The following is a 23,451-nucleotide window of genomic DNA, read 5'->3' as shown; positions in this document are numbered from 1 at the left end:
TCTCTCTCTCTCTCTCTCTCGCTCTTTCTCTCTCTTTCTCTCTCTCTCTCTCTCTCTCTCTCTCTCTCTCTCTCTCTCTCTCTCTCTCTCTCTCTCTCTCTCTCTCTCGCTCTTTCTCTCCCCCCCCCCCGACTGATTCCTTAGGAACCGGTGTATCAAGTTTTTTTTTAAATTGCATTGTCGAGGCACTGACCTCTTTCTCTCCTGTACGTTAACATTCCTGAACATTTTTTCCAACACCCATCCCATCCCTTACACGTTTATCCTGAACACGAGTAAGAACTGACAGTCGATTGATTTTGACGCTTCTCGTTCGATCTGTAGGCTAGAAAGGTGGAGTGTTTTAACCATTTTTGTTGGTGGGACTTTTCTTCCTGTTTGTTGCACTGTGCCCGACGCTGGTTTCAGCTTTCAGAAGAACTGGGTTGGATTCATATTATTTGTTGTATGTGTGTGTTAATAGTCATATTAGAATAAGTGTATAAGTCGCTTCTATACAGATATTACTTTGTTTTGTTCTACTGTTTTTTTTATGTTGGCTGGTTCAGGTCGTAGGTAGCGTAGTGTTGTTTTTTTCCCCGGGTACTGGAAATTAGACTGTAAATAGTATTCTCTGACTCGGGCAAAAAGAGGAACATAGAATTTGCAGGGAAGTAATTGGAGGCAAGTGGAGAAATGATCTTATTCCAGTAAGTAACGCGACTTTCCTGTCGTCATGCCTAAAAATATTTTGAGATCAATAGAAATAGATTCTTCCAATAATTTGCAGCAGAACTCCCTGTGTCTTATCCTTCCTGAGATTAGTCTTTTTTTGTTCTGAAGAAATCTCGTTTTTTGTGGACTCTGAAGACAGATGTAAAGACTATTGATGCACTAGGCATCAAGAATTGCTTCGTCTCCTGATTCATTTTCAGTACATTAGTTTTGTAGACCTGGAATAGTTTGTACATGCACAAGCCTAGATTTAGTGGTATATGCACAGATATGGCAATGAGATAAGAGAGTTTGAGCTATTTTTGTTATAAATTAATGTCATTATATGTTTAATTTGCAGTAACGGGTTAAATGAATTATAGTAACTGAAAAAAAGAGTTAAGATACCTTTTATTATGTATGACAAAATTTCACAATGACTTGTCACCAGGAACTGGACAGCAACCTATCTTGTAAGACTAAAGAAATGTTAGTTCAACTATATTCTTTGAAACTTCTAGTTCACCACTCTGCAGGTTTTTGAGAAAGAGTGCAGTTACCTCATGTATCTTTGTAAATTAATTGTAGGTAATTATCATAATCTTTGACTGAATGTGACAGTAACAAAACCCGAAAAAAAAGCTATTGTAATTTACTACTGATGTAAATTGTTGTCGTTTCTGTTAGTTAAATAAGCTAGCAATAAAAAAATTCTTTCTAGAAATTATGGTTATATAGTACACAAAAGGTATAGCATAGAGATGAATGTTCTTTGATCACAGGTGTCTTTTAATTACCGTTAGTACTTTGAAGTAACAGATAAGACATCAGCAATGACAATTTCTGGCAATTTTTCTTACAGCACTGCACTTTGAATATGGAAACAGAGGCTACTGATGGCCCTATCACTGGTCGTGGTGAGTTGAAAACTGAAATTGATATTTTTCATCCTTACGTTGTAAACCTTCTTTACAGTAACGAAGTAGATAATGTTTCACTGTGTTCAGTTAATGTGCTGCTAATTGAAATCTGTTGCGTTTCTACATTAATAACAGTGAAAGGAAGTGAACTGTTTAGAATACTTTTAATGCAAGTATTAGATTACTAAAGAAGAAAGCAAGTTTTCATTGTGGCTAGAGATTGATTGTTGAAATCAATTCCTCTTGCAAGAATAGTAAATATTGTAGAAGGAGAGTTACTTATTGGAACATTACTGTTTTGTAATGGTTAACCTTTTCATTGGAACAGGTAGTGATGACTTTTGTCCCAAGATGGACCATTCAAGGATAATGATTCCAACCACAAGCACACCCAATGGCCAATACAGCTCTCTGAGTCACATGACAAATGGTAAGTAGCTTTTACTAGTTTCTGGTCTGTACTGACTTAGTTCTACGAACCTGCTGGCTATGTTACCACAGCACAAAATATAGGACTCGACTCTAACCAAGGTTACTTAATATCGGTGCATATGAATCTACTTGGTACTTTAAATTATGGAATGTATGGGTTTGGAAATTTATGTCTATCCTTACCAGGTAAGACTGATTTTAATTTAGTTTAGAAAATATTTTATGTTAGTATGAGGTTTCTGTTGTGAAAAATAATTTGTTCCTTTAATTATTGATTAATTTTTCAGTTTTCTAAGAATTTCAAAATTTTGATTACAAACAGAAGTACATAAAATATACAAATTGTTGCACTTGAAATGATTTTCATTAATCTTTATACACTTTATATATTTTCTGCTCTTGCTCCCACATTACTGTAAACCAAATTAATGTCCTTTATAGTAATTAGTAATCATTTCAGAAGTAATTTTGATTAGTAGATGTGTTTTTCTGTTCATCAGAATACTGGATTCAGGGAATATGCCTGGCTCTTCAAGAAGTGTCCTGTTGTTGTAAATATTGCTAAATGATGTAAACTTTGCCAATAGACTTGCTGGCTATATTACTTGTCAAAGACATTTCTTCATATACTGAAGAGTTGCTGCGATAGTTTTGAACAAAATTAAGTAAAGATTGCTTCATCTAGTTTACCATATAACCAGGTGTTTCTTACTACTGATATAAAATACATTCAGTTATTCACATGTATGACAAAATGTATATCTAAAAGTAGAAACTGTTGTTTTATTAAATATAAAGTGGTTTCTAAAATTGATAAATCCAGAAAAATACTCTCTCACTTAAAGCATATAATTGATGTTCAACTCTGTTGATCATTTAATTATAAAATATATAGGTAATGTGAGGGAAAGTCATGTAGGTGTGTTTTAGACCACTCAAAGTTACGTTCTGGTTAATATTCTTGTGATTCCTTTACACTTCTACCTCACTTTTAAGAGCCATTTATTTCTCTCAGGGTAAGATGAAACCTTAGTGGCAAGTATAGCATACGAGAAAAGGAGTAGATTCTAATTATTGAAGGGCCATTACCATTCATTGCTGGCAGCCATTGTATGTTTGGACATGGCCTTGAACAAAAGTGGAATGGAGAAAAATGTTGATTTTAAAATATATTAGAAATTTACAAGATCTGTTTAAAAATGCTAATTGACCTTTTATATCTTCACCTAGTAATGAGATGCCTTTTCTTTTAATCATATTGCAACTTGTTTGGGGTTAGTATAGGGAGAAACAAAGCTTTTAGGGATGAAATATTTAAAGAATGTGGAGATCCCTGTTTTCCCTGCTGTTCATGCTTTCTTAAGAAAAGTAATCTTAATTTATCATCTTTTATGGCATTTTCTTAAGACAGACTTCCCAGTGTAACTCATTATCTATTTTCCCTAAGTCTCATGAACAAAATGTGGTGCCATATTTCTACCACAGGTGCCAGAACAGAGAGAATCACGAATGAAACGTGATTTTGCTGAAAATGTGATAGTGTTGTCTATTATTTACATTGATTCACGATTACTGTCCATGGAGTTAGGGTTGGGAGTAGCAATAAGTGTGGTACTACACAGTGTAACATATATGTGTAGTGGTGGTGGGGCGTGGTGGTGGGTAGTAAGGGTGCTGGAATCTGGCCTCAAAAATTATCCCTTTTTATCTACTGCGTAAAATGACACTTTTGGCTCAAGGCCAAGTATTATTGGAAGAGTGAGGACAGTGCAGACAGGACTGGCAACAAGTTTTCTACAGGAATGGGGTGGAAGAAAGTAGGTTTGTCTCAGTCTTGCAGCTTTTGTCAAAACAGCAGTGTTTAACCATTCGATTGCCATTTTTTAACAATCACAGATCTCCAAAGATTCTGTGAACAGTGTATACTTTTGTACAAATGAGGTCAATCTTTGTAAAAACTTAGGTTATATTTTGGTTTAACTAAAGCTTTATGGCATTTTAACATATAAATTTGATTAGTTTCTTCAAATGATTTTCCATTTCTAATTACTTTTTAAAATCTTGCATGTTACTTGAAACAATAAATTTGAGGAAAAAGGCTTCAACTTTAGTCAGTATGGCAGTTAAAATCTAACATGACCTGCTTCAAGATGTTTACTTAATAAAATAAAAATTTCTGTACTCTCCATTTATTGTACAGTATTTTTGGGTATATAACTTGCGTTCATCAAGCTGAATTCACAATTTTGGTGCCATAGCACTTACAGTCTATGAAGCACTATTTGAAGTATAGACATTACAGCAGGAGTAGGCCGTCTGATTCAGCCTGCTCCACCATTCAGTAAAATCTGGCTGAGGACTCAGCTCCACCTATGTGCCATTTCTTCATTACCCTTTCTTACCCTGCTATGCAAAAACCTATCAACTGCATCTTAAGTATATATATATTGGGATTAGTTTGCAATTTGTGTAAGGCAGGTTTTCACAAATGGTAATTTTCATGGATCCTTGATCATCTGGTCCGTCAATGATGTTAATGAGATATATTTTTTTTCTCAAATTAAAATTTGATTGCATCTTTTATACCCACCCAAGATGGAAGGTGTGGCCTTGATTTAATATCACAACCTAATGGTGTTGAGGATGCAGATACATCAATATCCAAAAATCAATAAGCCGTTTAATGTTTCAAGTGGGGATTTTTTTTGTACCAGCACAAGGTATCTTTTTCAAACATTTAAAATACTTCTTTATCTTAATTTGAGATAACATTGCCAATTCTGGATTAATTTTTATCCAAATTGTTAATATCTTGTCTCTACTATATTGATGGACATTGTTTATTTCTGTCATATTCTATATTTATTTTAAACTTTTGATATTCACATGTTTGCTTTTATGAATACTTTAATGATGGTGAACACCTAGAAAAGGGAAAGAATTAGATTAAATCAGAAATATGAAGCCATAAGTTTATAAGCTGTGAAAGTGTATTCTAAAATGGCACTGAACGAGGGACTCCGTCCAAATTATGTTAGTAGTGTGCACTGTTTATGTATGCTTATTGTGCAAGCGTATATAAATGCTGTAGAGGAATCACTCACAATGTACTTTTTCCATTTGCACGCATTAAGCATGAGTAATTTCAGGAATCTTGTGCACCTGCTGAAACTGATCAAAGCGAACTGAATCACATCTGTACCAGTTAAAGGGAAGGTGACAGCTAAATTTATCCACTATTTGAAACTACTCTTTGACTTAGTCAATACTTGAAGCAGTCATGCTTTTGTAGGTATTAAGGTGGGAACAATGTTTTGTTAATACAACTGAGAAAAATTGTAACAATCCAGATCTCAGGACTCTCAGATCAGGTGGAAGAAGGTAACCAACTATTTCTTCCACCAGAAATAAAGCTCTGGTGGAAAAAAAATTAACTATATTAATAAATATATGTAATGATAGCTTTGGATTTGGTTCTGATATCATAATGGTTTGAGACCTCAAAAGTTTAGGTGACCTCTGGGATTTAACGTGAGAGGGGTAAGGTTTAAAAGGGAAATCAGGATCAGTGCTATTTTAACTGCACCAAATTCCATCTGCCAGCAGTACTGTGTTCATGTTTACCACTCTTCCAATATTAATACTTTGTATGTATAATCTCCTACCTTATACATACAGCTATTTTACCATGGCAGACATGTTGTATACACACACTGTGATATGCTCATAAATAAGCATATTATGATGAGGAGAGCATTTTTTTTTCTCTCACTTGAAAATATTGAACTGATCTACCAGCATTTTGTAAGGCAAAGATTGATTAGGGATAGTCAGCGTAGTTTACTTGTTGGGAAATGCTGTCTCACCAATTCAATTGAGTTCTTGAAGATGTGACAAAGGTGATTGATGAGGGCAGGCTGTGAATGTTGTCTATGTGTATTTTTACAATGGCTTTCACAAGGTCCCTCATGGTAGGCTAGTCTTGATCTCATGGGATCTAGGGTGAGCTGGCCAATTGGCTACAAAATTGTCTTGGTGGAAAATGTCAGAGGATGGAAGTGGAAGGTTGCTTTTCAGATTGGAGGCATGTGACCAGTGGTACGCCACGGGGATCAGTGCTAGGTCCACTGTTTGTCCTGATGTTCTCCAAATAGGAGGGCCTGAAGTATAAGGAAAGAAATTCTGGATAGGTTGGGACATAGGAAGCTGAGAGGTTTATAAAATCATGAAAGGGATGGGAAAGATGAATGGCCACAAGGTTCCCAGGGTAGGAAGCTCTAAAACTAGAGAACAGAGGCTTAAGGGGAGAGGAGAAAGCTTTAAAAGGGACCAGAGGGAAAAGATTTAGAAAGGAACTGATAAATAAAATTTTCACACAGAGGGTGGTAGGTATATGAAATGAGCTGCCTGAGGAAGCTGTACAGGTAGGTACAACATTTAAAACATATTTAGGCAGGCACATGGACAGGAAATGTTTAGAGAGATATGGGCCAAACTCTGACAACTGTGACTAGCTTCAGTAGACATTTTGGTAGGTATGGACACCCTGGGCCAAAGGAGCTGTTTCCGTGACAACTTGATTCTATCCTACTCGCACGCTCAATAATTTGGAGGACAGAGTTCATGTGCTTGATTGCTACAGGACCAGTGACCTTCAAGGATGGTATGATTATACTATCTAGTTCTCTTCCTTACATTTTACATGCTCTCTATTCTGGAAGCATCTCCATTCCATGATATCCAGACAGTTCAACCATGCTTTTTTTTTGCTTTCCCCCCTGTGATCCTACTATTGTGACTTCTTCACTTCACACATACAGGAAATATCACTTGTAATTGCCCCCAGTGGCAATTCCATAAGAATTAGATTAGGTAATAGACGATGTTATGTTAGTACATCTTCCTTGCTTTCACTAGCTCAGAATAAGCAATTCACAAAAAATAAAGGGCGATTTAAAAGCATAATATGTTTTAATATGGTAAGTATACAAACACAAGTGTACCTTAGTCAAATCAAGAGCAATTAACGGCTGGAGAGGAAGTTACGCCATTTTAACTCGAAAGGTCTTCATTGAAGGCCATGCCATTGCAGCTGTAGATGAAGGGTAATGGCCATCCTTGTTCAGATACTTGAGGTATTGTCTTGCTCATCCAGTAAACTGTGTGAAATGTTATAGATTGTGTGGAGTTCATTTTCAGTCTTGCCTGGATCCTGCAATTTTTCATTAGTGATATGTCAAAACCTTTGTAACTGATGTTAGACCTTGAAGACAGAAGTCAAAGCGTTAATTGCTCCAAATGCAGCAGCCACCTTTTATGTGAATGCTGAACTGGAAGGGGGACCAAGGGCACAACAAGATCCAGTATTGTTTCCTTCAGCCAATTGTGAGGCCAGATAATAACACATCTGAGAAGTGTGACATTGGGCCCATAGATATAAAGCTATTGTTCTTGCACTGGTAGTTTTCGTTCTCCCACCATTTCTCCTCTGACAATCCCACATTGCTGTACACAGTAGCTAGCTAAGGCAGCGTCCGTTATTAAGGACTTCCAGCACCCAGGGCATGTCCTTTTCTCACTGTTACCATCAGGTTGGAGGTACAGAAGCCTGAAGGCACACACTCAGCGATTCAGGAATAGCTTCTTCCCCTCTGCCATCCGATTCCTAAATGGACATTGAACCCTTGGACACTACCTCACTTTTTTTAATATATATTTTTTCTGTTGTTTGCATGATTTTTAATCTATTCAATTGATTTATTTGTTGTTATTTTATTTTTTCTTCTATATTATGTATTGCATTGAACTGCCACTGCTAAGTTAACAAATTCCATAACACATGCCAGTGATAATAAACCTGATTCTGATTCTGATTAAACCAGAATTTTCATAACAAGACTGTCCAGTTTAAAGTCAGAACATTTGGGCCTAGGACTAATTCCTCTGCTATATAAAAAATATATCTATTAATTTAGATAGAACCTTCCTGATCTGCTGCCGTATTTGTGGTGAACGAAATCCAACATGCTATTTTGAGGACAGCCCTACGGTGCAGGCAGGATGAGCAAGTATATCAGAAAGGGATGATTTATTTCTAAGTAAGAATGATATGGGATTTGGAATCCATCTGGTTGTGTAAAAATGCAAATCTGATTGCTGCCCTTGACTTACAAAGTGGCACAGGTCATAGGGTAGAATATTTAATGAATTGCCTCCTTTCAGGTGGAAAACACATGGCAAGCTTTGCTTCAGTGATGGACTACAGTGAAATGTCATCTGGAAGTGCAAAGGACATTATTATCCTGAGTGAGCCTGCATTAATCAATGCATGTGGAGAGCATTTTTCAGTGCCTTGAGAGCTACACAGATAGGAGGAAGAATAGAACATTGCTCAGCATTTTTAGCGATGAAGGGATATTGTTCAGCAATTTCTACTTTTAGCTCTCTGGATAGCAGAATGGTTTTGCAGGTATAGGAGTCAACATCTCATTGTAGGACATCAGTCTTCAGTTTGTTGTTACAGGCACAGTAATTAAGTGCCTGATTAAGAGAATATTTTTGGTTACTGTCAATCTCCAGGATGTTTCTATTGGACTTTGGGCAGTGCTGAATGTCAAAAGGAAATAATGAGACTTCCATAACACTGAAGATCATTGACAGGAATAGGTGAAATGGTAACCTGTCAAATAAGATTCTTTGTAAGCACATACAGGTCAGACAGCACCTGTGGGAAAGATTAAGCACTTAGCATTTCAGGCCAAGATTCTTCATCAAGACAATAAAATTATCTGTCTTAACCTGGTGAGACTTCATCTTGAACATTGTGTACAGGTCTGAGTATCCTACCAAAGCAAGGATACAGTTGTGGTTGAGGGAAAAGTGCAGAGGTTAACCAAATTAATTTCTGGGAGGTTGTGTTTGGAGAAGAGATTAAACAGACTAAGTCTGCGTTTTCTTTGGGTGGATGAGAGTATTCATTGAAACAGAAAATCCTCAAAGGGTTTGAAAGAATAGATGCAAAACTAATATTTGCCTTGATAGGGTTGTCTGGAACAAAGAGTCACGGTCTTATTAAAAGTGAGAGGCTATGTAGGGCAGAGATGAGGAGAAATTTCTTCATCTATAAAATGATGAATCTTTGGAATTTACTACCAAGGAGATCTGTAGAGGTGTGGTTCCTTGCTATAGTTTTTAGATACTAAGGGAATACAGAGATACAGTGCAGAAAAGTGATGTTTAATGTAAAAGATTGGCTGTGATTTCATAGAATGGCAGACCAATCCCAAGAGGCCAAATAATGTATTCTTGCTCCTGTTTCTTATATTTTTAATTTAACTACCTCTCAACTTGTACTGTGATCTAGTGGAGGGGGTTTTATCATGAAGTAAGTTCATGAGGTTCCTCATAGCTCTGGTTTCTTTTGCCTTCTCATTCGGATGTACAGTGGGCAAGGTCTGTGTTATGATTATAGTTGGATTAGGTATGATAATATGGCATAAGACCATCTGTGGAGAGCGTTTCAGCATGCCACAAAATGGTTTTGTCAGCAAAATATCTTTGTAAAGACCCCTGTAATACTCTTTTCACAATGCTTCTAGTGCTCTTGCCATTGTAATAGTCTTTTCAGGGGTTTTATATAGGTGGTCTTATGCTATTTGTATGTACAGGGAATGATGAATCTTGCATTGTGTGCAGTGCTCTGGGTTCATTTAAGAATGTATATAAAAATGGGAGATCTGAACGAAAGTAAGTTATTCAGCCTTTTCTGTCCACCATCTAGTAAAATCTTGGCTGGTCTTTTGCTTCATGCTACTTCCGCACTGACCAGATACCGTTTAATTCCCTCATATCTGAAAATAAATTCACATTCTTTGACTCTGTGGGAAGATCTCAGTTCTGGCAAATCCACATGTCAATGAAACTTGCTGATCTCTATTCAAAAGAATGAGATGAATTCTTCTCCCCTGACATCCAGAATGTATCCTGAATTGTAAGCTAGTTATTTAGCATGAAAACAGGCCCTTGATGCCAAGACATCCATACTGATGAAGATGCCTACCTAAGCTGCCTCCGTTTGCCTGCATTTGGCCTATATTACTGTGAACCTTTCCAGTCAAAATATATTTTGATTGTTGTAATTTTACCTGCCTTTAACACTTACTCTGGCAATTTGTACTATAAACCCACCACCTCTGAGGGAAAACCCTACTCCTCAGGTTCCCTTTAAATCTTTCCTCTTGCTTTAAATCTATACCCTCTAGTTTTTGGCGTACCACCCATGGGTAAAAGACTGACTTTGAACCTATCTATGTTCCTTATGACCCTATAAGGTCACCCTTCAATCACCTCCACTCAAGGGGAAAAAATCTCAGCTTCTCCAATCTTACCTTTAAATTCAAGCCCTCCAGTTTTAGTAAGGTCTTTGTGATTCATTTGTGCATCCTCTGGTGTTCAGTCACATTCTTTCTATAGCTTTGCAAACAGAACTGCATACAGTGTTCCAAGTGTGGTTTCACCAATGCTTTGTACAACTATAATATGATGTTACAACTTGTACTCAAAACCACAGCTCATGAAGGCAAGCATGTCATTGGCCTTTGTGATCTTCTTGTCTACTTGTGTTGCCAATTTCAGGGAGCCATATGCTTATACATTGTAATCAATAACTTTGTAGGTGACATAAAATTATGAAGTGGTGTTGAAAGTGCAGAAGGTTATTGTTGATCACAAAGCGATCTTCATCAATTACAGAAGTAGGCCAAGGAATAGAAAATAGATTTCAATACATTTAACAATGAGATGATGCACTTTGAAAAGTCAAACCGGAGTAGGCTTTGTACTATGAATGGTAGGGCACTGGAAAGGGATTTTGGAGTGCAATTGCATAGTCCATTGAAAGTGGTCAGGTAGAGAGGTTGGTGAAAAAGACATTTTACCACCTCTGGCCTTCGTCAGTAAATGTATTGAGTATACGAATTGGGACATTATATTGTTGTTTTATATGTAAGTCGTTGATGAGGTTGCACTTAGAATACTGCATGTAGTTTTGGTCACCCTGTTATAAGAAGGATGTTGTTAAACTGGAAAGATTTATGAAGATGTTGCCGGGACTAAAAGATCAGCGTTATTGGGAGAAGCTGACTAGGCTGAGCCTTTATTCCTTGGAACATTGGCAAATGAGGGGTGAGCTTTAAGAAATATTTAAAATTATGAGAAGCATAAATAAGGTGGATGAGAAAGATCTTTTCTCCAGAGTAGGTTTAGGGTGAGGAGAAAAATTTAATAGAGGTCTGAAGGGGGAACTTTTTAATCCAAAAGATGGTGAGTATATTGAGCTGCCATTAGAAGCGTTTGAGGAAGGTACAATAGTATCATTTAAAAAGCAATTGAATAAATACATGGAGGAGTGGGGCTTACAGGGATATGGGCTGAATGAAAGAATTTTGGACCAGCTGGGTGGGCACTGTGTCCGAAAGGCCTATATTGTACTGTATTGCTCTATGATTCTATAACGCCAAGTCTGTATGTCAACAATACTCTCTAAGTCCTTGTTATCTGTGTAAGTCCTGGCCTAGTTTAACTTGCCAAATTGCATTGTAGGGTAATGTAATTGGGAGAAATGCGACATAATTCACAACCATTGATGTTGAGTTGGGGTTTTGCTTTAAGAGGCTGGTCTGACGTGATGACATTGTTACATAAAGATTTTTAGTGAACTTTTGTCTTTAGGTTTTGGAGTTCAATAAAATGCATTACAGATTTCCTTAAACATAAAATACCTCACTTCAGTTTATTGTGAAAACCTACAGCATCACTTCGCACTGATCTGAGTTATGTTCCATCTTCTATTCCTTTGCTAACTTTCCCAGTTCACAATATCCCATTGTAAATTTGGATAACCTTTTACATTGTCCACTATATCCCCAGTTTTGGTGCTGTTTGCAAATTTGTTAATCATGCAACTGACATTCTAAACCAAATCATTAACATATATGACATACAACAGGAGCCTGAGCACCAATCCCTGTGGCACTCCACAGGTCATAGACCTTCAATCAAAAAGCAGCTCTCCACTGCCTCTTTTTACTTCTCCTGCAACCAAGTCAATTTTGTGTCTAAGCAACACACACAAAATGCTGGTGGAACGCAGCAGGCCAGGCAGCATCCATAGGAAGAAGTGCAGTGACATTTTGGGTCGAGACCCTTCGTCAGGACTAACTGAAAGAAGAGACAGTAAGAGATTTGAAAGTGGGAGGGGGAGGGGGAGACCCGAAATGATAGGAGAAGACAGGAGGGGGAGGGATGGAACCAAGAGCTGGGAAGTTGATTGGCAAAAGGGATACAAGGCTGGAGAAGGAGGAGTATCATAGAACGGAAGGCCTAGGAAGAAGGAAAGGGGGAAGGGAGCACCAGAGGAAGATGGAGAACATGCAAGGAGTTATTGCGAGAGGGAAAGAGAGGAAAAGAAAATAGAGATTGGGTAAGGGGAGGAGGGGCATTAATGGAAGTTTGAGAAGTCAATGTTTATGCCATCAGGTGGGAGGCTACCCAGACGGAATATAAAGTGTTGTTCCTCTAACCTGGGTGTGGCTTCTTCTCGACAGTAGAGGCCATGGATTGACATGCCATCAGGTTCAAGGCATTTTGTGTGTTTATTTTCCTCTGCCCTTTCCTCCCCCTTTCCTTCTCCCTAGGCCTTCCATCCTATGATACTCCCCCTTCTCCAGCCTTGTATCCCTTTTGCCAATCAACTTCCCAGCTCTTGGCTTCATCCCTCCCCCTCCTGTCTTCTCCTATCATTTTAGGTCTCCCCCTCCCCCTCCCACTTTCAAATCTCTTACTATCTCTTTTTTCCGTTAGTCCTGACGAAGAGTCTTGACCCGAAACGTCAACTGTACTTCTTCCTGTAGATGCTACATGGCCTACTGTGTTCCACCAGCATTTTGTGTGTGTTGTTTGAATTTCCAGTATCTGCAGATTTTCTCGTGTTTGCAATTTTGTATCTAGTTCACTAACTTGTCCTGAGTCTTGTGTACTAACCTTCCAAGCCACCCTACCATGTGGACCTTGTCAAAGCTCTTGCTAAAGTTGATATAACCAACATGTACCATCCTGCTGTTGTCAATTGTCCTAATCAGTTCTTCAAGTAACTTAAATTCATGATTTCTGGTGTGCAAAGCCATAATGACTACAGTAATCCCAAATCAATTCTTGCCTTTATGAATGAAAATAAATTCTGTTTCTCAAAATCCCATCCAGCAAATTTTCTTCCACTGATGTTAGGCTCACTGGCCTCTAGCTCTCTTTCTTGTCCATACAGCCCTCCTTAAGTAATGGCATAAATTGTAAATAAGTACGTAAAATTCAGATCCTTTATATAGATTCAGAATGTGTGGAATCCTGTTGTACATAAATTAATATTTTAAAATTGAAGTGAAATGCTAAATTAATTTCAATTTGTATGTTTTTTCTTTATTTATTTTCATGCTTAATATTTATTGCTTCATCTAATTGTCCTGCGAAGGCAGTGATGGCTTTCTTTATGGACTGGGTGTTGTATTACAATCACTTCAAAACGTTCATTTAGCATAATTTTACTCCCATCTACTGCGACAACACTGGTGCCAAGCTGTATGGGTCCTAATGCCCTTCCCTTGGACAACATTGGTGTCGTGGAGAAGGGAGACTTTCAGCATGGGCAACTGCTGGTCTTCCATACAACCTTGTCCAGGCCTGCACCCTGGAGAGTGAAGACTTTCCAGGCGCAGATCCATGGTCTCGCAAGACTAACGGATGCCTTAACTGCCATCTATCAAAAAAAATTCAGAATGGTTAACAAATGTGCATATCAGAAAAATGAATTTAAAGGAAAGAATTATCTACATGAGTGTGACAGCAGCATCACTTCCAAACTAGGCATAGTAATCACCACAGGTTTACTTCCCTAAAGGAGAATAATGTATGAGTTATTCTTTTAAAATTTGAAAGCCTTATATTGATAGCAGCTTTTCTATTGAAAGTTAACACCTCAAACAGCCTTTGTGACAATAAAATTCAAATTTTCTACATTATTAGTAGTCCATTTTGGTTTTTAGAGTGACTAAAGAAGCTAAATAGTTACGACTTTAAGGAGCACTATAGTTATGTATTATTATCAAGTACATGATTCAAATTGTTAAAGAAATTTAAGCGACGGCTTACATTGCATGTTTATAGTCTGTATATTCATCACAATTTTTTGTTGAAAATAGTCTTTTACTTTTATAGAATGATTTCTTCGATAGAAGCTGGTTTTGCTTTTATGACAGAACATAGAGCATAGAACGGTACAGTACAGGAACAGGCCCTTTGGCCCACAATGTAGTGCCAAACCAATTAAATTAGTAATTGAAAGGCTAACTAAACTAATCTCTTCTGCCTTCACAATGTCCATATACTTCCATTTTTCTCACATTCATGTGCCTATCTGAACATCTAAAAAAGTCCCTAATGTTTCTGTCTCTATCACCACCCCAGGCTCCCATCACTTTCTGTTTAAAAAAAAACTTGCCCCTCTCAAGTTTGATGTTGCTGAAATCTCATAAGGTTCACAGTTTTTCTTTTTGAAAATTGTTATTTTCATATTTTAAATTAAATATTCAAGGGACAAACTTGTGTTGAAAATTTTAATGTATTTGGCAAACATTTATGACTATAAAAGAAACAAGTTGAACTATTTTTATACCATGTTTATTATTTGTATTAAAGAAGATTTGGAAATATGATTATTGAATCTAGTTGATTGCAAAATTTATGGAGGCATTAATGAACCCAGTGAAGAATCTTATCTAATGTCACATCATCATCTAGGGAGATTACTTTTTTCAAATTTGGCTGCCATATTTCTTCTGTTCAAACGAATGACATATAAAGTAATATTTTATAGGTGTAAGGGGATGTCCTGAGAAAGGTACGTTATGGATATGAGTCCTGTTTTCTTTCTTTCGTGTTAGTTATTTCAATAACTGTCAAAATTTCAATCTTTTTGTCACAACATCCAACTGACATTTGAAATAGATTCAGTTTAACAGCTATTGATAACCTCTGTATTAATCTCAAAATATTTATTTCTTGAAACTGCGGAGACAAAGTTACACATTTCAAATTAGAATACTGTGATTCCACATGTAGACTGTTGCCAAGAAATTGATCTGACATTATGTATTTACAGATGTAAGAAATTGTCAATAGACTATAAACCTATCAAGTTTGTCCTCTGAACATACCAGTTTCACATTACTTATGCTTTGTAACTGCATTTTCTACCAGAGTAACAAAGTTTAAAAAAAACAAATTTCAGAACATTATGGAAATCCATAATTTATTACAACTTCAACTCACAAGCAATCTCTTCCATAATTACAGCAGTCTTATGGAACTTCTTTCACTTCCTTTGCTGTAAGAAAGGAAATGCTTTCTGATTCCGATTCTGACTTCTTACGTGTAACCTAAATTTCTATCAGTCTAACCAAACACCCTATCCATTTCAGACCAACTAACAGGAGTCCTAAAATTTTGTAAACTAGGTTGTATTTTCTTCAGAATAATTCAGCATGTCAGCCAATATTTTGTGAGGATAGAAAAAAGTTAACATTTTAGTCACTGATCCATGACCAGAACTATTATCTTATTTCATACCTTATTTCATTTTGTGCATCTATACAATACAGCCTGACTTGCTGAGTATCTTTAGTACTTTTTGTTTTTATTTCAGAATACCAGCATGTCATTTTTTTCTCTATTTTATGTCATTCTAATTCCTGGCTGAACCTTATAATTTTCAATGCTCTTTTCTAAAGGGCAAAAGTGTATCCTAAGTATGATATCCTGCACATTGCATCTAATCAGCCTCAATAGAAACTAACCTGCTTTTAACACCGATGTTGTGGCATTTAACTGAAGATTTCACTCTTCCAACTCACAAACAAGTTTGTTTCTGCATTTAGGAGATGGAATTCTGGGATTGCATAAGTAGCCTTAGGCTGTTGTTCGTTGCTTGCCCTAGACACAAAATGAATCACGTGTACAGTGGTAACCTGGAGTGAATTATTACATAAACAAGTAACAAATACTATCTATATATTTGTTATATTACAATGAAAGATGTAATACTCATTGCCAGACGCAAATGCTATTAATAATTACCTAGAGACAACAGATATACTTTAGAATGCAAACATCATGATTAACTTGGACGGTGCATGTTCAAATTAGAATTATTTGCACTTTAATGAGTAAACCATCAATGATAACTACAAGGTATTTTAAAGTAAGGTTTTCAGATGTGAGGGAATTGTCATAACTAGGACTAATTTGAATAAAACTTGCATTTCCCCATTGTTCCTTTATAAAGTAATGTTAGTAATATTAAATTTAAATTGTAAAATTTAATAAATATTTCTTAAGCTCTGGCCTAACATGAAAATATATTTGTTTTCATCTCAAGCTTATGTGTACTTGAACTATTAGTGAAGCTTGTGGTAAGTTTACAATTAATGTAGGCTAATTTAGTTTAATATAGCTCAATGGGGTAGACATGTATGTGAATATCCAAATGAAAAGTGCAACACACACAAAATGTTGGTGGAACGCAGCAGGCCAGACAGCATCTATAGGAAGAAGCACAGTCGACGTTTCAGGCTGAGATTTGTTTTCAGACATTTTCTGATGGTGTTTATTTATGGTACACAAGGTCATTCAGCCGGTTGTCTCCATGCTGACTCTCAATTCATCAGTTTCATTTCCCCCTCCTCAATTCCCTGCAGTGCTGCAATTTATTCTCCCTCACTTACCCATCAACTCTCCTTTGATTCTTTTGCCACTTTTTACGTAAATCAGCAGTTTACCTATGCCCAAGTTCTCAACAGGCAAGCTCCATGCTGAAACTAATGTCAGGATTGAAATTGGGACCTTGAAGCAGTTATGTACCACTTTTTCCATGTATTCTTTTGGATCTTGTTAGAACTAAGTGATTAAGACAAATCTCCAAACTTGAGAATCATATCCTTCTGAAGCTTCTTCTCATTGCTACCTTATTATAGATGGGTGATATTCTGCATCGAGGTCAGTGAGCAGTGATGCCTCAGGTTTCTGTTCTGGGATTCCTATTCTTCATGATTTTTATAAATGGATGAAGAAATGGAGGGATGGGTTAGTAAATTTGCTGATGACACAACGGTTGGGGATGTTGTGGATAGTGTGGAGGGCTGTCAGAGGTTACAGCGGGACATTGATAAGATGCAAAACTGGGCTGAGAAATGGCAGATGGAGTTCAGCCCAGATGAGTGTGAGGTGGTTCATTTTGGTAGGTCAAATATGATGGCAGAATATAGTGTTAATGGTAAGCCTCTTGGCAGTGTGGAAGATCAAAGTGATCTCCGAGTCCAAGTCTGTAGAACACTCAAAGCTGCTGCGCAGGTTGACTCTATAGTTAAGGCGGCATATGGTGCATTGGCCTTCATCAATCGTGGGATTGAGTTTAAGAGCCAAGAGGTAATGTTACAGCTATATAGGACCCTGGTCCACTTGGAGTACTGTGCTCAATTCTGATCACCTCACTGCAGGAAGGATGTGGAAACCATAGAAAGGGTATAGAGGAGACTTACAAGGATGTTGCCTGGATTGGGGAGCATGCCTTGTGAGAACAGGTTGAGTGAACTCAGCCTTTTCTCCCTGGACCAATGGAGGATGAGAGGTGACCTGATAGAGGTATATAAGATGATGAGCGGCATTGATCGTGTGGATAGTCAGAGGCTTTTTCCCAGGGCTGAAGTGGCTAGCACAAGAGGGCACAGTTTTAAGGTGCTTGGAAGCAGGTACAGAGGAGATGTCAGGGCTACGTTTTTTTACACAGAGAGTGGTGAGTGCGTAGAATGGGCTGCCGGCGACAGTGGTGGAGGCGGATACGATAGGGTCTTTTAAGAGACTCTTAGATAGGTGCATAGAGTTTAGAAAAATAGAGGGCTATGGGTAACCCTAGGTAATTTCTATGGTAAGGACATGTTCGGCACAGCTTTGTGGGCCGAATGGGCTGCATTGTGCTGTAGGTTTTCTATGTTTCTCTTAATTATATTTCCCTTAACTAATTGAAAGATCTATTCTGTTATTTTTTTAATATTGTTAGCTTTCACCCTTATATACAGTGTATTCGGGTTAATTGGAACACATTGGGATCAGTACATTTTGGACCAATTAAGTGGCTGTCCCAATTAGCCAAAATTTCATGGAAATAGTTAAAAAGATATAAAAAAGACAAACTGCTTTTGAACTGAGTAACAAATTATGTGTGTAAATTAAGCACTTTAGAACACTATCAATACTACTACAGTACTATAAAATTGTGTATTAGTTTCTAATAGTTGGTTTGGTAGCTATCTGTTGAATCTGACGATAACAGGAAACCTGTGTGAGAGAGTTTTTAAAGTGGAAAAGCTGTTACACTAGGGCAGTTCCACTCTCTTAACTTCAAGTCCAGGTCCAATAGTATGAATAGTCATCACAACTGGGGTCTACCTTGTTTGGAGTGGATGACTGTGACTTCTTCTGTGCCTTGTTATGCCCTTTGCTCTCCACAGTGTTGCAGAGCCACCTTCCTGGCAGTTGGATCTCACTGTTGATCTCATCCGCCAGTCTGGCAGAGCTGACTTTGCATGCTGGGATAGGCTTGTCCCTATCTCACTGGCGTATAAGGGCTGCCAGCTATCCTCACCTGGTTTAGCCCTCCTGTTGAAGCGGTGTACCAGAGTGTGCCTGTTGTCACATGCAAACAGCTGCTTAGAGCCACAGGTGAGAGCTGAGTATATGCTACTGTGTTCTTTTGGTTTACTGTTCATTCATTCATTCTTTATGTGCCATGTCATATGACTTGGTTTGTCATTGCCTTCTTCTGGGCAGTGTCTTTAAAGATGGGTGACTCCAGCCATTATCAGTACTCTTCAGAGATTGTCTGCCTTGCATTAGGGGTCGCATAACCAGGATCTGTGATATGCACTAGCTGCCCATATGGCTATCCACCAACTGCTGCTATGGCTTCATGTGACCCTGATCGGAGTGCTAAGCAGTGTAGCACGCACTTGTTGTCAGGTCACTCGTCTGAGTGCTACTGATACTGTGTAACCCAGTATTACCTATCGCATGGTCGGGTGGTCAGCGACTAAACCGGCTCCCCCACCAGGCTTGCCTGGTGAGGAGGGTGGCTAGACACCCTGCAGGATGAAAAACAAGACCTGTCAAAGGGCGGATGAACCCTCTCGTAGGGTCAAAGGTCATCTAGCAAACACGTGCTGTGAAGCGCGGAAAGGGCATCCCTTGCATCGAAGCTTGGTCTAGCCGTTCACTGCAACAGAACTTCCCCCAGCTGTCTTGGACTCCACCATGCCGCTGGATCCGGGAGGGAATGTCGAGAGGGTGGGTCTGGACCTGTGCAACCCCCTACTCACCTAAAATCCATTCACGCACATGCTGTTCCTTTTATATATCTGAAAGGAACCACCATCATCCTGTGGGATGGATAGCCAGAGAGAGAGCGCACACAACTTGCCCAAGGGAGCCCTGCAGGTTAGTGGAGGGAAGGAGTGCCTTACACCTCCTTTGGTAGAGATGTATCTCCACCTCGTTATCCAGTGATTGACTGTAAATCAGTGCAGATAACTAGTGTAGCTAACGGAGGCTACGTCCACACTAGACCGAATCTGTAACCGAAGCTTTTTCTCTTCGTTTTGACCCTCCATCCACACTGAAACAATGTTTTCCTCCCCTGAAAACGGAGCTTTTCTAAAACGCTCTCCAGAGTGTGTAAATCTGAAAACGCCGATTGGGCGGTGTAGTGTGTATGGGGTAACTGGAGCTTTTTGAAAGCACTGTCATAACGTGCCGGAACAGATGATGGTGGCAGTGCGGCATTTCATTGTCATCTTGAATGCATCCTCCAACACCACAACAACAATGGCGGATGGCTTCATGCTTGTGTTGTTTACTTTATTGTCTACGTTAATAGCTGCCTTTTCCAGCGGAACTTTTCTTTGTAATCCTTGAAGACATTGTTGAAAACTTTCTTTCATTGTTGTTGTAGGTACTCTAGTTTTTTACCAATGGAAATAGCACAACACCGCCGCAGAAACGGAAATAGTATATTGTTGCCTCTTCACTTGTTTTCTGTAGATGTGTCCTACGCATGCCCAGTAGGAGGAGATTTGCCCAAATACCCGCTTTAATGTGGACGGAGGTATTTTCAAAAACACCTGGTGTGGACACCTATCGTTTTTATACGAAACCGGCGTTTTCAAAATTATCCGGTCTAGTGTGGACGCAGCCAGACTGTCTTCATACAATTTTCAACAATTTCTTTCTCCAATTCTTCATTTATGATGTATCATTCATGATGATTGTCAATACCCTCAAATTCTTTGTTGTATATAACCTGTTGAAATGATGAAATTGTTTAATTTACACTCCCAGCCGTTGTTGCTATCTCTAAGGCTGAATGCTTGAAACCGCGCTGAGCAATTGTCTTGCTGCATATTTTTCACCAAATATCAGTGACAAATATCGCTTAAACAGAATCGGAATCACTTTATAGTCAGTATGTGAAACATACCAGAATTGATTGTGGTTTGGTGCCAAGCATAAAACACAGCATAATACCATGACATACAACGTAGTACAACCAACAATTTACAAGACAATAGTTCAAACAGCCACAAGCAATCAACAATTAGTGCAAAAGTCAATAATCAGATTTAAATATGAACTCATGAACAGACTTAAATAACTATCTTCAGAACAAAAGGGCAGGAAAGACCATTTAATGGATGTTGTGCAGGGACAGTTAGGGTATTACACCTGTGAGCTTTGTTCTGGACAGGAAAGAAGTTTCGGAAATGACATTTAGGTCTGGTGGTGAAGGACTTGTAGCATCTCCCTGATGGCAACTTGGTGAATGCTGACTGCTAGGGTTGGTGGAGTCAATGGTAATTTTTCCAGCTCTTTGCTTTGGTGATGAACAGGTCGGTAGCTGACAGTCAATGATCTTCTCCACTGAGTGGACCACTCACTACAATTTGGACTGGTTAAGGGTGGAGGCGATGGGAAACTAAACAGCGATGGAGGTGATAGAGATGCAAACACAACTGATGCTATTTAAAAACTGTTTGCTCTAAGCATGGTGTAGTGTCTAACGGCCACATGAGTGCACATGTCTGAATCAGAATCAGGTTTATTATCACTGGAATCTGTCGTCAAATTTGTTAACTTAGCAATAGTAGTGCAATGCAATACATGATAATATAGAAAGGAAAAATAAGTAGATTAATTACAGTAGGTGTAGATATATGTATATTAAATAGTTAGGTTAAAGATAGTGCAAAATAGAAATAACGTAATTTTTTAAAAAGTGAGCTGTTCATGGATTCAGTGTCCATTTAGGAATCGGATGGCAGAGGGGAAGAAGCTGTGCCTGAATCACTGAGTGTGTGCCTTCAGGCTTCTGTACCTCCTTTTCGATGGTAGCAATGAGAAGAAGGCAAATCCTGGGTGATGAGGTCCTAAATAATGGACGCCGCCTTTTTGAGACACTGCTCCTTGAAGATATCTTGGATACTATGGACGCTAGTATCCAAAATGCAGTTGACTAATTTTACAACTTTCTGTCGCTTTCAGTCCTGTGCAGCAGGCCTCCCATACTAGACAGTAATGCAGCCTGTCAGAATGCTTTCCACAGCACATCTGTAGAAGTTTTTGTATGTTTTAGGGGACAATTCAAATCTCTTCAAACTTCTAATGAAATATAGCCACTGTCTTGCCTTCTTTATAGCTGCATCAATTTATTGGGGCCAGGTTAGATCCTCAGAGATCTTGACTCCCAGGAACTTGAAATTCCTCACTCCCTCCACTTCTGATCTCTCTATGAGGATTGATTCATGTTCCTTCTTACTCTTCCTAAAGTCCACAATCAGCTCTTTCGTCTTACTGACATTGAGTGCTGGGTTGTTGCTGCAACACCACTCAACTAGCTGGTATATTTCACTCCTTATACGCCCTCTCATCTCCATCAGAGATTCTACTGATAGTGTTGTATCATCAGCGAATTTATGGATTGTATTTGAGGTATGCTTGCTACAATCATGGGTACTAAGGACGTAGATCATTAAGCACACACCTTTGAGATGTGCCAGTGAAGATCATCAGGAGGAGATATCACCAATTTGCACAGATTGTTCAGTTAGGAAATCGAGGATCCAATTGCAGAGGGAGATACAGAGGCCCAGGTTCTGTAGCTTATCAATCAGGACTGTGGGAATGTTGGTGTTAAACACTGAGCTATAGTCAACAAGCAGCATCTTGACATAGGTGTTTGTGTTATCCAGGTGATGTAAGGCCGTGTGAAGAACCATTGAGATTGCTTTTGCCGTTAACCTATTGTGGTGATAGGCAAATTGCAGTGGGACCAGGTCCTTGCTGAGGCAGGAGTTCATTCTAGTCATGACCAACCTCTCAAAGCATTTAATTAAGACAGCTTACACTACTCTTCTTAGGCACTGATGTGATAGTCGCCTTTTTGAAGCTGTTGAGAACTTCCGACCGTAGCAGTGAGAGGTTGAAAATGCTAGCTCTGATGCGAGTTCAAAACTGTTCAGCAAGTCCCCTGCCCCAATTAAATGGCATTGTGTCCCAAATAAACAAAGGAAATCCCAGCTATTTTCTAGATTAGTTTTTTGTTCTTTAATAGTTGTCCCAAATAAGTGGTTAACCCAATTAACCAATGGCACAATTAACCGAAATCCACTACATCTTTTTAAGAATCAGAAATTCTATTTAAATGTTGCATTTCTAACTTGTTCAGAAAGGTTGTTGTAATATAGCAATACAAATCCGTACTATTCATGGAATTTTACATATCTGAAACAAGCTATTGAACTGAACTGGTCTATACCAGCATTTATGCACCCAGCAGCCTCCCCCCATTTTGATTTGTCTTTCCAATTCATTATCTCAATTATACTATTTTAATGTTTTTTATAAATGCTCTTCCATTCTGTATTTTAAGATGCATTATTGTTTTATATAGTTGGATTTGTGAATGAGCTGCTGTAATCCTAGCTGTGGTCACTTTTTCCACCTGCTGGCCATTTTACATAACTTGTATACCTTGTGTGGGTTTATTTGGACTATAATGATCCTATTACAAAGAGAAAACTGAGGTCAATCCACTTTAAACATCGTCTTGCAATGTGATTCTATTTCTTGATGGTGGGCAGTGAGAGGTGTTCGTAGGCCTGTGATCATTTGAGGGGATGATGATCCTGACGAAGGGTCTCGGCCTGAAACGTCGACTGCACTTCTGCCTGCAGATGCTGCCTGGCCTGCTGCG

At 38.4% G+C, this 23,451-nt stretch overlaps 1 protein-coding gene across 10 annotated transcripts in view; it reads left to right on the top strand.

Moving 5' to 3' along the window:
- Positions 1-23,451, top strand: part of ikzf2 (IKAROS family zinc finger 2) — a 159,022-nt gene that overhangs the window by 83,470 nt on the left and 52,101 nt on the right. For 8 of the 10 annotated variants that reach the window (XM_063051575.1, XM_063051574.1, XM_063051573.1 and 5 more), the window contains exons 2-3: positions 1,556-1,610; positions 1,942-2,043. In XM_063051575.1, coding sequence (XP_062907645.1) covers positions 1,556-1,610; positions 1,942-2,043 — 157 coding nt within the window. Of the gene's footprint in view, positions 1-263; positions 334-1,555; positions 1,611-1,941; positions 2,044-2,104; positions 2,232-23,451 lie in introns of those variants that run through there. The other 2 variants (XM_063051572.1, XM_063051576.1) reach the window with 2 other exon arrangements.

The sequence above is a fragment of the Mobula hypostoma genome, chromosome 6 (genome assembly GCF_963921235.1).
Source record: "Mobula hypostoma chromosome 6, sMobHyp1.1, whole genome shotgun sequence".
NCBI lineage: Eukaryota > Metazoa > Chordata > Chondrichthyes > Myliobatiformes > Myliobatidae > Mobula > Mobula hypostoma.
Note: the sequence above shows the minus strand (reverse complement) of the source record. Positions and strands in the feature narration are given on the sequence as shown.